The sequence below is a fragment of the Capsicum annuum genome, unplaced genomic scaffold, assembly GCF_002878395.1.
Source record: "Capsicum annuum cultivar UCD-10X-F1 unplaced genomic scaffold, UCD10Xv1.1 ctg1489, whole genome shotgun sequence".
In the NCBI taxonomy this organism is placed as follows: domain Eukaryota; kingdom Viridiplantae; phylum Streptophyta; class Magnoliopsida; order Solanales; family Solanaceae; genus Capsicum; species Capsicum annuum.
The window spans coordinates 587,537-601,055 of NW_025820303.1; the positions used below are offsets into that span (position 1 = coordinate 587,537).

Sequence of the window (13,519 nt, forward strand, 5' to 3'; positions counted from 1 at the left end):
GAAAGATAGCATGCGTATTTCCATAGGCTCTTGAATGATGAAGGGGACAGAGGTGTGGTGTTAGGAGAGTTGGAACATTTTGGGGAGTGTCACAATTTTGGCTTTTGTTGGTGTTTTAGGGTAGAGGAGGTCAGTGACGCTATTCGCACGATGCAAAGGGGCAGTGCGACTGGACCCGAAGAGATTCTGATGGATTTTTGGAAGTTTTCTGGTGGGTCAGGGTTGAGGTGGCTGACCAACTTGTTTAACAATATTTTTATGTCGGCAAAGATGTCCGAGGCGTGGAGATGAAGCACGATAATTACTCTATATAATAACAGGGGTGACATTCAGATTTGCAACAACTATCGGGGTATTAAGTTGTTGAGTCACACGATGAAGATTTGGGAGAGGGTGGTGGAGCGGAGGTTGAAGAAGATGGTGTCTATTTCGGAGAACCAATTTGGATTTATGCCTGGTCGCTCCACGAATGAGGCAATTCACATTATGCGGAGATCGGTAGAGCAGTATAGAGAGAGGAAGATGGATCTTCACATGGTGTTTATAGACCTGGAGAAGACGTATAACAAGGTCCCTAGAGAGGTTCTTTGGAGATGCCTGGAGGCGAGAGGGGGTTCCTGTGGTGTACATCAGAGCGATTAAGGACTTGTATGAGGGGACGAAGACTAGGATAAGGACAGTGGGGAGAGATTTTGAGCATTTCTCAGTCTTGACCAGGTTGCACCAGGGATCAACTCTTAGTCCATTTTTATTTGCTTTGATGATGGATATGCTGAAGCGGAGTATACAAGGCGATGTGCCTTGGTGTATGCTTTTCGCGGATGATATAGTTTTGATTAATGAATCGCGGCAAAGGGTTAATGATAAGCTGGAGATTTGGAGAGAAACCTTGGAGTCTAAAGGTGTCCGGTTGAGTAGGACCAAGACGGAGTACTTGGAGTGCAAGTTTAAGGACTCGAGAATTGAAGAGGATGTGGTAGTAAAGTTGGACTCTCAGGCGGTTTGCAAGAGGGATAGTTTTAAGTATCTTGGGTCTACGATTTAGGGGAATAGAGAGATAGATGAGGATGTATCTCACCGTATTGGGGCAGGTTGGATGAAATAGAGGCTTGCTTCGGGAATTTTATGCGATAAGAAGGTACCCCCAAGCTTAAAGGTAAATTATATAGAGTTGTAGTCCATCCTGCTATGTTGTATGCAGCGGAGTGTTGGCTGGTTAAGAATTCTCATGTCCAAAAGATAAAAGTGGCTGAAATGAGAATGTTGCGTTGGATGTGTGGTTTCACAAGGGCGTACAAGGTTAGGAATGAAATTATTCAGGAGAAGGTGGGAGTAGTATCAGTTGAGGATAAAATGCGTGAAGTGAGGTTGAGATGGTTTGACCATGTGATGAGGAGGGGCACTGATGCCCCGGTTCGTAGGTGTGAGAGGTTGGCCTTGGAAGGTTTCAAGCTGGGTAGGGGTAGACCGAAGAAATACTGAAGAGAAGTGACTAGACGTGACATGGAGCAGTTGCAGCTGACTGAGGGCATGACCCTGAATAGAAAGATTTGGAGGAAAAATATTAGGATAGAGGGTTAAGGGTGTGGTTGAGTTTTAGTCAGTAGGTAGGGGGTTTGTAATGTCCCGTGTTTTGGCAATGTACTTTTGTGGATGCCGTATCTATGTTATTGTATCATGTTCTATGTTTTTGATGTTTTGTTTACCGCTTGTCATACTGCCTTGTGTCTTGAGCTGGGGTCTATCGAAAACAGCCTCTCTACCTCGTTAGGGTAGTGGTATGAACTGCGTATACTCTACCCTCCTCATACCCCAGTAAGTGAAAATATACTGAATTTGTTGTTGTTGATGTTATTGTTCATTAGAGGAAAGAATAAGTCATCCCATGTATAGTGATATATAGTGAAATAACTAATTTCAAAACAATTAATTTTAAAATATGAAATAATTAATTTTAAAATGAGTAATTTGTTGATCACTTTTCTCAATCAAATGATCCGTTACAGTAAAATGCAGTTATAAAAAGATATGGACAGTATAATATTTGCTCTACATTTAGGTGTATCACGCTCTACACAAGTAACGTTTTCACGCTCTACATACCAGAGGGACACGTGTAGAGCAGATAGAGAGACAGACAGAAGAAAGGGCGAAAAAATGGGGCAGTATTATAGGAGAGTCGTAGCTGTTGGGGTAGTGATAGTACTAAATACTCTCTTTCCTTTAGTCCACTCTCACCCATAAAACTAAGTCACTCTCTCCTCACCCCTATTTTCTCTCGTGTTCCCCTTTTACTTTTAGGGTTTTCTTCTTCTTTCTACTGTGAAATCTGCCTCTTTGAGGTGAAAGGTATACTCTTTATAGCTAAATCTTGGTGTTTTCTTGAAAATATTTTGTGGGTTTTGTGTTATTTTGGGCTGTGCATGAGCTAATGTTGGTTTAGCTGCTTGATTTTGGTTAAAAAAATTGTGGAGTCTGTTTATTTTTTGATTTTTTTGCTGTATTTGATGTTTTATTGAAGTGTTTTGTGTAGATTTTGTGTCCTTTTGGTTGTGCATGAGTTAATGTTGGTTTAGTTGACTGATTTTGGTTGAAAAAATTTGTGGGGTTTGTTTATTTTTGATTTTTTTTTTTGCTGTAGTTGATGTTTTCTTGAAGTCTTTTGTGTTTTTTTTTTTCTGCATGTGAGTGGGTCAATGGTGGTTTGTTTGAGTTATTTTGGATGAAAAAGATTGTGGGGTTTGTTTATTTTTAATTTTTATGCTGTGGCTGATGAGAGATTTTGGGGTTTTCTGCTGAAAGGTGTTCATAAAGCTCAAGAATAAGATTTTTTAAAAAGAAATTTAAGACTTTGGAGCTTACTGCTTCTTTTGAGAAGAAGGTTTACTTCTTGGAGCAAAATCTGTGATTTCTTGAAAATGGTTTTTTTTTCCTTGTAAAAGTCAATGTTGGTTGATTTTGGGTGAAAAATTTGTGGGGTTTATTTATTTTTAACCTTTATGGTCTATTTTAGTTTTGAGTTTTTTTAGTTGTGCATGGTCAGTGTTGCTTTAGTTTGAGTGATTTTGGTTGAGAAATTTCTGGGGTTTGTTTCTTATTTTTTTTTCTTGTAAATGGTCAAAATCTTGGTGTTCTCTTGAAGGTTGTTTGTGGGTTTTGTGTTTTTTGGGTTGTGCAGAGTTAATGTTTGTTAAGTTGAGTGATTTTGATCAATAAATTTGTGAGATTCGTTTATTTTTGAGTTTTTATGCTATGTAAGGTAAGTTTTTGGATTTCTGCTGAAAGATTTCACGAAAACTGAAGAAAAAATGTTTTGGAAAACAATTTTTTTGGGGTGATTTGGAGCGTCATCTGCCTCTTTTGAGCTGACGTTTTACTCCTTTTGGACAGTTTTTTGATGTTTTCTTGAAGTGTTTTGTGTGGATTTTGTGCTTGTGAATGGGTCAATGGTGGTTTAGTTTGAGAAATTGGCGTGGTCTGGTTATTTTTGATTTTTATTGTGTTTTGTTTGAAAGATTTTGGGTTTTTGCAGAAGGTGTTCATGAGAACTGAATTTTTTTAAAGGACTGTTTGGGTATTTTGGTGCTTCATGTAACCTATTTGAGCAGATATCATGCTTTTTATTGAAAAGATTGATGTTTTCTTGTATTTTTTCTGTGGATTTTGAGTTCTGTTGGTTGTGCATGGTCAATGCTGCTTTTGTTTCAGTGGGTTTTGGTTGAAAAACTTGTGGGGTTTGGTTAGTTTTTGATTTTTGTGTTGCATCTGTCTCTTTTGAGCAGAGGTTATACTCCTTGTGGCAAAATATTGATGTTTTCTTGAAAATGTATTTGTGGGTTTTGTGTTTTTGGGGGCTTGAAATGGTCAGCGCTGAGTGATTTTGGTCGAAATAATTTGTGGGATTTGTTTCTTTTTGATTTTTGTAGTCATTTGCTGAAAGATTTTGGGTTTTTGCTGAAAGATGTTGATGAAAACTCGAGAAGAAGAGTTACTAAAATTGTTCTTGAATCTGGTGCTTCATCGACCTTTTGGCAAAGTTTTGGATGTTTTCTTGAAGTGTTTTGTTTGGGTTTTCTGTTTGTGCATGTCTCAGTGCTACTTTAGTTTGAGAGATTTGGTTGAAGAAAATTGTGTGGTTTGTTTATTTTTGGTTTTCTTTTGCTGCATCTGAAGAAAAAGAATTTTCAGTAGACTATAAAATCTTTTGAGTGATTTTGATTTATTTTTGATTTTGCATGCTTTGTCTGATGAAAGATTTTGGGTTTCTGCTGAAAGATGTTGACTAAAACTGAAGTAAAAAGAATTTACAAAAAGTAAAAATATTTATATGCTTATGAATGGATCAATGCTGTTTTAGTTTGCGTGATTTTGGTTGGAGAGTTTTTTTGGGGTTCGTTTATTTTTGATTTTGCATGCTGTGTCTGATGAAAGCTTTTGGGTTTCAGCCGAAGAAAAAAGAATTTACCAAAAAAAAAAGCAGACATATTTTTGGGTGGTTTTGGGGATGTGAGTTTTCATGCTTATGAATGGGACTAATGTTTTCCTGGGCCCTTTAAAACTCCTGCTGAATTGTTTTCCAAAACCAGAAAATGAAAGTCTTTCAACTTTGAGATGACAGTTTTATCTTCCTTTTTTATGTGGTATGTTGGCTTGCATGTCTGTGATGGCTTCATTTATGGACTCTGCACTGTTTGTGAGACAATGGTCTGATATAGTTGTTGAATAGGGGTGTTTCTGACTTTTGTTGTTTGTATTTGAATGCAAAAAATTTATGGGGTTTTGTGGATCTAGTGAGACCTGTTTAACTTGCAGTTCTGCTGGTATGTCTTTTCTAGACCTGGAACAGAAGACGACTAAGAACACAAGAATAAACGAAAAAGTTATAATAAAGCTTGCGTTTCTTTCTGTTTGTGGTATTATGATTGACTTGCATCTGCATATTATGACTTGTTTTATGGAGATTGATATATAGTCAGTAATACCTTTGCTTTATTTTTCTTTTGAAAAATTTGGCTTCTACTCTGCAATCTCTTTTCTGTTCAGACTGTCATTGCTCTTTGAATGGTATTTTGAAGTAAGGTGCCTTTTGGCCTCTTCCTGGGGCAGCCTTGCAAATGTGTATTCTAGATTTTTACATGTTCTTCTTCTTGCTGTTTTTTGCTTAAAAACCCTCACGTTGAAATAAAATGAGGCAAGACATGTTTGTATTTCTCCACTTCATGCCATGTATACCATTTCTTGCTTTATCCGAAAAGACTTGTTTGTTTTTGTAGACTCTCTTAAAGCCTTTTTTGCGACTTTTGTTGAGTTGGTGCTTAAACAATCTTGTGTTGCCGAGTTTTACCTTGAGGACCTTTAGTAAGAATTGCATGTGCTTTCTCCTTCGTTTTTTTTTTTTTTTTTTTTAATGTTTCATGGTTTCCCCTTCCGTCCAGAAGAACAGCAAAATGAAAAAGAGAACATAGGAAAGAAATGAAAAAGATGTAGCTTCTTGTTTCAGTGTCAAAAAAATGTATCATTTATATTTTAAATGTTGGTTAACATTTATGACAGTTTGTTTTTTCAAGCATTTTTCCATTGATATTTTAAGTTGACTGGTCTATGTTGGTGTTGCTTCATTGTTCTTTCTGAATATTTGTAGTAGTACGTGTTGGGTTTTAGGGAACCCCTTTTACCTTTTCTTTAAGTGAAAAAAGAATGATGTGATTCACCTTATATTTTCAGATGTGTAATAGGCTAATAGCAGTTCTATTTTGCAATGATTTTGACAACAGAACCTGCCTACTTTTGACAAATCCTTGTGTGAATTATAGTTGCCTTTTTCTTGATGATTATTTTCTAGACCTTTTCAATTTTCCCTACACTTATTAGTCATTCTTTGATAAAGTAGTACACTGATAATGTTTACTGATAAACACACTGCCTGCCAGAGTACATGGTTGAATGATCACTCCAGTTACTTTTCTTATTTTCAAATAATCAGTTTCTGTTTCATTTAGGATCCTGATATGGCTGAAGACGACACGAATGGAAATGGAGCAGCAGAGGGTCTGCCACCACCTCCCCCTGTTCCACCAGATTATACCCCTGCAAAAACTGAAATAGAGCCTCTGAAGAAAAAGTCTTTGCGCGTTCCCATGGCCAGACGTGGCACTGGAAACAAGGGACAAAAGATTCAGATCCTTACTAATCACTTTAAAGTGAATGTGACGAATGTGGATGGACACTTCTTTCACTACAGTGTATGTTTGTGTACCTCCCTATGTTTACACATCTTCTCTTCTTAGTTCAATATGTTTTGCAACTCTTATTTTACAACTTCCCATGTTTCTACTCTATTTTTTGACAGGTTGCCCTGTTCTATGAAGATGGTCGGCCAGTTGATGCAAAGGGCATAGGCAGGAAGGTCTTGGATAGAGTACATGACACTTATGATACTGAATTAGCTGGAAAGGATTTTGCATACGACGGTGAGAAGAGTTTGTTTACCATTGGAGCACTCCCTCGGAATAAGATGGAGTTTACTGTTGTCCTTGAGGACATGACATCAAGCAGGTTGGTTTTGAAAATGGCTGAGTCCAATTTCCCCCCAAGTCCTTATAGCAGTTTTTGACAGTCTGTTTACTACTTTGGTGTTCAGAAACAATGGCAATAGCAGCCCCGGTGGACATGGAAGCCCCAATGAAACTGACAGGAAGAGGCTACGCCGTCCTTACCAGTCAAAGACATTCAAGGTGGAGATCAGTTTTGCTGCCAAAATCCCGATGCAGGCGATTGCAAATGCTCTGCGTGGTCAGGAGTCGGAGAACTCTCAAGAAGCATTGAGAGTCTTGGATATTATTCTAAGGCAGCATGCTGCAAAGCAGTAAGTAGTTGTTGTTTCTTTTCTCTCGAGGGTTCAAGTCTCCGTTTTTCTTGCGTCATTTAGTTGTTGCTCTTGTATCAGGGGGTGCCTGCTTGTTAGACAATCCTTTTTCCACAACGATCCGAAGAACTTTGTTGATGTTGGTGGCGGTGTTCTTGGATGTCGAGGATTCCATTCCAGTTTCCGGACCACTCAGAGTGGCTTGTCTTTGAACATTGGTAATGACGCTAGTGGTTGATATCTCTAGTTCCTTAATTCTATGCTAACACTTTGGTTTTAACTTATGCTTCAATTGCAGATGTGTCTACAACAATGATTATCCAACCTGGTCCTGTAGTGGACTTCTTGATTTCAAATCAAAATGCAAAAGATCCCTTTTCTCTGGATTGGGCAAAAGTAGATTCTTATTTCTAATGATCTGTTTTATATAGTTATGTGTGATGTAGCTAAGCAGGATTGGCTTCGATTTATTAGGCAAAACGTATGCTCAAGAATCTGAGGGTGAAGACAAGTCCCACTAATCAGGAGTACAAGATTACTGGATTGAGTGAGAAACCTTGTCGTGAGCAATTGTATGCTTTTATTTCTTTCTTTTAGTTATTTCTTATTTAAACCTTGGATTGATTAAGTAGCACTTGCGCAAGGCAGTTACCATCCTTTATTTGCAGAAACAAGATTGCTGAATTTCATCTTCTTTCTCCATTTTAGGTTTACTCTGAAACAAAAAGGGAAAGATGCGGATGGAGAAGTCCAAACGATGGAAGTTACTGTGTATGATTACTTTGTCAACCAGCGCAACATAGAGTTGCGTTATTCTGCTGATTTACCCTGCATCAATGTTGGGAAACCTAAGCGTCCCACCTATTTTCCAATTGAGGTAAAGACTCGGTTACATTTAGAGGCCATGTCATCTCTTGTTTTTTGTGTGTGAGATAACAAAGTTTTCTGTGATGGTTTCAGCTCTGCTCCCTGGTGTCTTTGCAAAGGTACACAAAATCTTTGTCCACGTTCCAGAGGTCTTCTTTAGTGGAGAAATCAAGGCAAAAGCCTCAGGAGAGGATGCAAGTCTTAAGCAATGTAGGCCTTTTTCCTAAATAAGAAGAACCGTTCACACTTCACAGTATTCTGGTGAGTAGGCACTAATTATCTTTTGGTTTGGTTTAGGCTCTCAAAATCAACAAATATGATGCCGAGCCTCTGCTTCGTGCCTGTGGAATATCGATTAGCAGCCAGTTCACTCAGATTGAAGGACGTGTTCTGCCTCCTCCTAAGGTACTTAGTCGATAAACACTTTTCAGCTAGGATATGATTACCTCATGTAGTGAATTTGGAAATTCTCTCTGCCTTACCTTGTATGTTTTTTCAGTTGAAGACAGGCAATGATGACTTTGTCCCTCGTAATGGCAGATGGAATTTCAATAATAAGGTTCAGAACCACTCCTTTTGATATGATTTTTCCACTCAATACATTTACCTAATCTCATTTTTCTTTTTGTTATGATGTGCTTTGCATCTTCTTTTCACTTTTTATCTGTGATGGCAGAGACTAGTTGATCCCCAAAAGATAGAACGCTGGGCTGTTGTCAATTTTTCTGCACGCTGTAACGTTCAGGGGCTCGTTGGTGATCTGATCAAATGTGGAAAAATGAAAGGAATTGTAAGTTCTTTCAATTTCGTAATTTCTGGAAAACTGAGTGTGAAGATAGATGACTGATCACTGTTCCTTTTTAATCTTAATGTGTTCAGATGGTGGAAGATCCATTTGATGTTTTTGAGGAGTCTCCACAAGTCAGAAGAGCTCCACCGCTTGTTAGAGTTGAGAAAATGTTTGAGCAGGTCCAATCTAAGCTTCCTGGGGCACCGAAATTTCTGCTTTGTCTGCTTCCTGAGAGGAAAAACTGTGACGTTTACGGTTAGTATGATGTACTTGTTCTCTTGATTAGTAGCTATCCTTCAACAAATGTATCTTACTTGTTCTCTTGATTAGTAGCTATCCTCCAACAAGAGTATCTCTGAAGCGTCTACTGGTGTAAAATATCTTATGTGAACTTGCAGGGCCATGGAAGCGAAAGAATCTTGCTGAGTATGGAATTGTTACCCAGTGTATAGCTCCAACAAGAGTCAATGATCAGTACATCACGAATGTGCTCCTGAAGATTAATGCAAAGGTGAGATTTTGGACCATCAGTTGTGTGCGCATTGCTTATCTTGAAATCTTAAAATGTGTTCCTAATCTTCTTCTTCCTTCACAGCTTGGAGGTTTAAATTCTATGCTTACTGTTGAACATTCTCCTTCCATCCCTATGGTATCTAAGGTTCCTACCATTATTATTGGAATGGATGTATCCCATGGATCACCTGGCCAATCTGATGTCCCGTCCATTGCAGCGGTATGATCTGTCAAGTTCCATTTGATCATCTTTTCCTTTCCTTTTTGACCAATTGGATCTTATGATTATTTGATTGTTTTGTTAATAAAAGCACACTGCTGATCTGTGCGAGAACATCGTGGGACATATGTTGCATTTTCCTCCCTCTTAAAATTTATAGTGGTTTCTTTCTTTGTTCCAGGTTGTTAGCTCAAGGCAGTGGCCTTCGATATCTCGTTATAGAGCTTCTGTTCGCACCCAGTCTCCTAAGGTGGAGATGATAGACAACTTGTTTAAACGTGTTTCTGACACTGAAGATGAGGGAATAATGAGGTGAGTTTGCTCTTTCAGGTTGCCCTTTTTATTTTTATTTTTTGGGTGGGGGCTTTAGTTAGGTGGGCTACTCACAGTTGATGTGAAGCTTGTCTCCTGGGTCTCAGATGGAGTTCTCTACCGGGACTACTCAACAAGGCTTAGGCCTAGTGTGTATTTTAGTTAGATATGCAAGCACAATATTACCCTGTCGGGTATTGTGTGAGTGAGTTAACTCGACTCTGATGAGAGTGAAATGAACACAGGAATCTACATTTAGTGTTTGATCAGATATTGTGCTTGTTGAAGTTGTGTTTCGTAGTTTGAAATATCCACTCTGTTGTAGCATTTCCCAGAAATAATTTAGCTTCAAAATTGCAGGGAGGCTTTGCTTGATTTTTATGTGAGTTCTGGAAAAAGGAAGCCCGAGCATATAATAATATTCAGGTGATTTTCAGCTGGTTTTCTCTTTTATTTCATTTAATTCCAGCAAGGTGTGTGCTGTATTCAATTGCCATTCTGCTGTGTAAATGCTCTTTTTTAAGGTGAACTTGAATATAGCACATTCTGTTGTGTAAACTGCATAAACCATTTGTTGTGAGATTTTAGATGCTATAACTCATCTGGAGAAAACTGCATAAATCGTTATTGTAAGGTCATGGTCTGATTGTTAGTTGATGCTGATTCTGGTTTGAAATGTTGTTTCAATCAATTTTGGAGTTTACTTGTATATGTAACGTCTTTGTTGCCCATGTAGATTAACTTGAAATTTTGTTTTCATCAATTTTGTAATGGTGACTTTCTTTATATGCAATAATTCTTTATGTGCGATGGGGTTGAGACTTGTGATAGTCTCTTATAAATTGTCTGTTCTAAATTTCAGGGATGGTGTCAGTGAATCCCAGTTTAATCAAGTTCTCAATGTGGAGCTCGACCAGATCATTGAGGTTTTTCCTGATAAATGCTTTCTTTTTGAATAGTGAGCTTGACTGAGGAAATTGAGATGTAATTGTATTAATCATCTGTTGTTTTATTTGTTGACTTAGGCTTGTAAATTTCTCGATGAGAAGTGGAATCCCAAGTTTGTGGTGATTGTTGCCCAGAAGAATCATCATACCAAGTTTTTCCAGCCTAATGATCCCAACAATGTTCCTCCAGGTACCGCTTTAAGTCGGAGTACATCAATTTATGCTAATGCACTGTATGAAGTTCCTTATGTGTTCTTTTTGTGCAGGCACAATCATAGACAACAAAGTCTGTCATCCAAGGAATTACGATTTTTACTTGTGTGCCCATGCTGGGATGATTGTAAGTCTTATTTCTTTCTTTGATGCTTTTGGTATCTTATTACTTTGGGTGCCTCATTTGTTCTCTTCATTTAGATCAGTTTCTCCGACCTTTAATAAGCAAGTTCTCTTGTTTATGGTTGCAACAAAAACAACAACATACCCAATGTCTCTTGTTTATGGTTGCATTGTATATATATCTTTGACGTTTGTTATGGCTAAACGTGTTAACTATATTGTTATGCAGTATTTCTTCTTTTGAACATCTGCGTCTTGTGGAAATTGATTGTTTATGGTTTTCCTGTGAAGTCCGAAAACACATTTGTTATAAGGATATTATATTGTGCATGTCAAAACGTCTTTGACATTTGTTTGGGCAAAATGTGTTATCCAGAGGATACTGCAGTATTTCTTCTGTTGAATATTTTTTTCTTGTGGTAATAGATTGTGTATGGTTTGCTTGGTAAGTTGCGAACTGTTTGCTTAGAAGCATATTATCCTAGAATAGCTTGTTCAACAATAATTAAAGGCTTAACTAATGGCCATCTTCTGTGTGTTGTTGAATAAGCTGTTTGGGGTCCATGATCTAATGGTATCCTTACTTTGACAATGATTGTTTTGTAGGGTACGACTCGTCCTACTCACTATCATGTCTTATATGATGAACTGGGCTTCTCTGCTGATGATCTTCAAGAGCTGGTTCATAATCTTTCCTATGTGTGAGTGTTCCATCAAGTTTCTTGTAGATGGATTGATAGCAACCATTTGTTTCAACTCTATAGTTTACTGCCAAATGATTGCTTTAACGAATTTTGTTATATAATCCTTGCAGTTACCAGAGAAGCACCACTGCCATATCTGTTGGTAGGTGTCTTGTTTCCTTGGAAAACAGTTTCGCTGATTCTGCTAACATACTCAGCACTCTTCTTTCTCTTGCTCTTCTTATCCTCAATTCTTTGTGCTTACTTGCAGTTGCTCCTATCTGTTACGCCCATCTTGCCGCAACTCAGATGGGGCAGTGGATGAAGTTTGAAGATGCATCGGAAACTTCTTCCAGCCATGGTGGTGTTTCTAATGCAGGACCAGTATCCGTTCCTCAGCTTCCAAAGCTTGAGGAGAAAGTGTCAAGCTCCATGTTCTTCTGCTGAGGGGCCTGTTAGCCCCTACTAGACTCTTTTTAATGTTTGGTTTGTGAATAGTTTCAAACTCTCTCAGGAGATGGTAGTTTCAACATTTTGTTAGTGACTGTTGAAGTTCCCCATGCCCAGACTGCATCTTTTTGGCTTGTGGGGGTGCTCTTTTAAGTTAAAACTTTCATCATGTACCTCTGGTTTGGTGGCAGTTCTGCCTTCTAAGTTATGGGTATGGCTAGTAGTTGTTATTTCTGTGCCTTTTATTTCTTTTGTTATCAGTTCCTACCGTTTGCTAAACTTGCTAACAGGTTGTACAATGTACCAACTAGGGCCTGCCTTGTGAGAATAGTTTAGTCCAGTTTCAAGGCATTAGATCCCCAATGTATGTGCATGCACGGTCATTGTTTGTGAGTTGATAGCTTCTGATGGTTGGTTACAAAAAGTAAGGCAACCAAATGACATCTTGGCTCGTCATTGAAGCTGGTGGTTTTATAGCTCTCGTGTGTATGCTTCTTCCATCAAAGCTCCTTGTGCTAATACATGCTGATTGATTCCATGTTACTTGAAAGGTCTCGGCTACTAGTGATGAAGTTTAGTATTTTGATCTTGGTTGTTGGGGGGAAAATGTTTTGTCTTTTACGTGATACTGTGGTTGTGTTGGAAAGTAGACTCTAAAGCATAGGGAACGTCCGTTGTTGACACGTACACCTGCCATTCAAGTCCTTTTGCACATAAACTGTATGTGAGGCGCATGTGGCAGTACGAAAATGAACTGTGTAATTTTTCGTTTAAAGGAGTTTGGGTTAACCACATAAACCACCCGGAAGCTGTCGACTTCATACTCATATGCTACAGATATATTACATGTATTTGAAAAGTGGTTAGACACTCTTATCCCAAAATTCTTGGCACAACTGAAATAATTGCCCCCAACTGATTAGCAAGAGACCCTAGGACACAATAGCAGTAATACGCCAAAACAGAAAATAGATGAAATTGTCAATAATGATAAAACAATGGACCGTCATATACCATCAAAGAAATGATAAATAATGTTATTTTTCACCGAAGGAAGTTTACCTGATTGCATACCAGTCCTTGGTATCATCACAAGTTGGAATACAAGTAATAATAAATCCCATACCAAGTAATAACATTAAATAGGTAATAGTTAATATGTATAGACATCCAGCCTCACGTCCTTTTATCCTAATCAGGAGCCACATTGCAGATTATAGACATCCAGCCTCGCGTCCTTTTATCCTAATCAAGAGCTACCACAAGCACCCTCTCAAATGTATCATAACAATCCCAATTAGGGAGTATATCAAATTAACCAACAACATTTGTGATGATCCCCCATCACGTGCAAACAACATACAACCAGGTTGTAATATTTCATGTACATGTGCAACTGAGTTGACATCGATCAGATCACTTACAAGATTTGAGGAGAAATTGAGCCTATAGCACTAAGGGTTCGTTTGGTTGGGAATGTAGTTATAATGAGATAAGTTATGATAAGATAAGTTATACTGAAATTAGTTATGCTGG

At 38.1% G+C, this 13,519-nt stretch overlaps 1 protein-coding gene across 1 annotated transcript; it reads left to right on the forward strand.

The window, feature by feature from the left end:
• Nucleotides 1-2,056: 2,056 nt before the first annotated feature.
• Nucleotides 2,057-12,213, forward strand: LOC124890245 (protein argonaute 4-like). Its single transcript, XM_047402071.1, has 23 exons — nt 2,057-2,349; nt 6,000-6,242; nt 6,350-6,555; nt 6,641-6,865; nt 6,947-7,083; nt 7,164-7,261; nt 7,340-7,437; nt 7,574-7,742; nt 7,826-7,942; nt 8,030-8,137; nt 8,232-8,291; nt 8,409-8,522; nt 8,612-8,777; nt 8,921-9,033; nt 9,118-9,255; nt 9,437-9,567; nt 9,928-9,993; nt 10,430-10,493; nt 10,593-10,704; nt 10,781-10,854; nt 11,457-11,551; nt 11,665-11,696; nt 11,805-12,213. Exons 2-23 carry the CDS (start codon nt 6,009-6,011, stop codon nt 11,978-11,980), a joined length of 2,733 nt encoding a protein of 910 aa, XP_047258027.1. The 5' UTR covers nt 2,057-2,349; nt 6,000-6,008; the 3' UTR covers nt 11,981-12,213.
• The last annotated feature ends 1,306 nt before the right edge of the window (nt 12,214-13,519 follow it).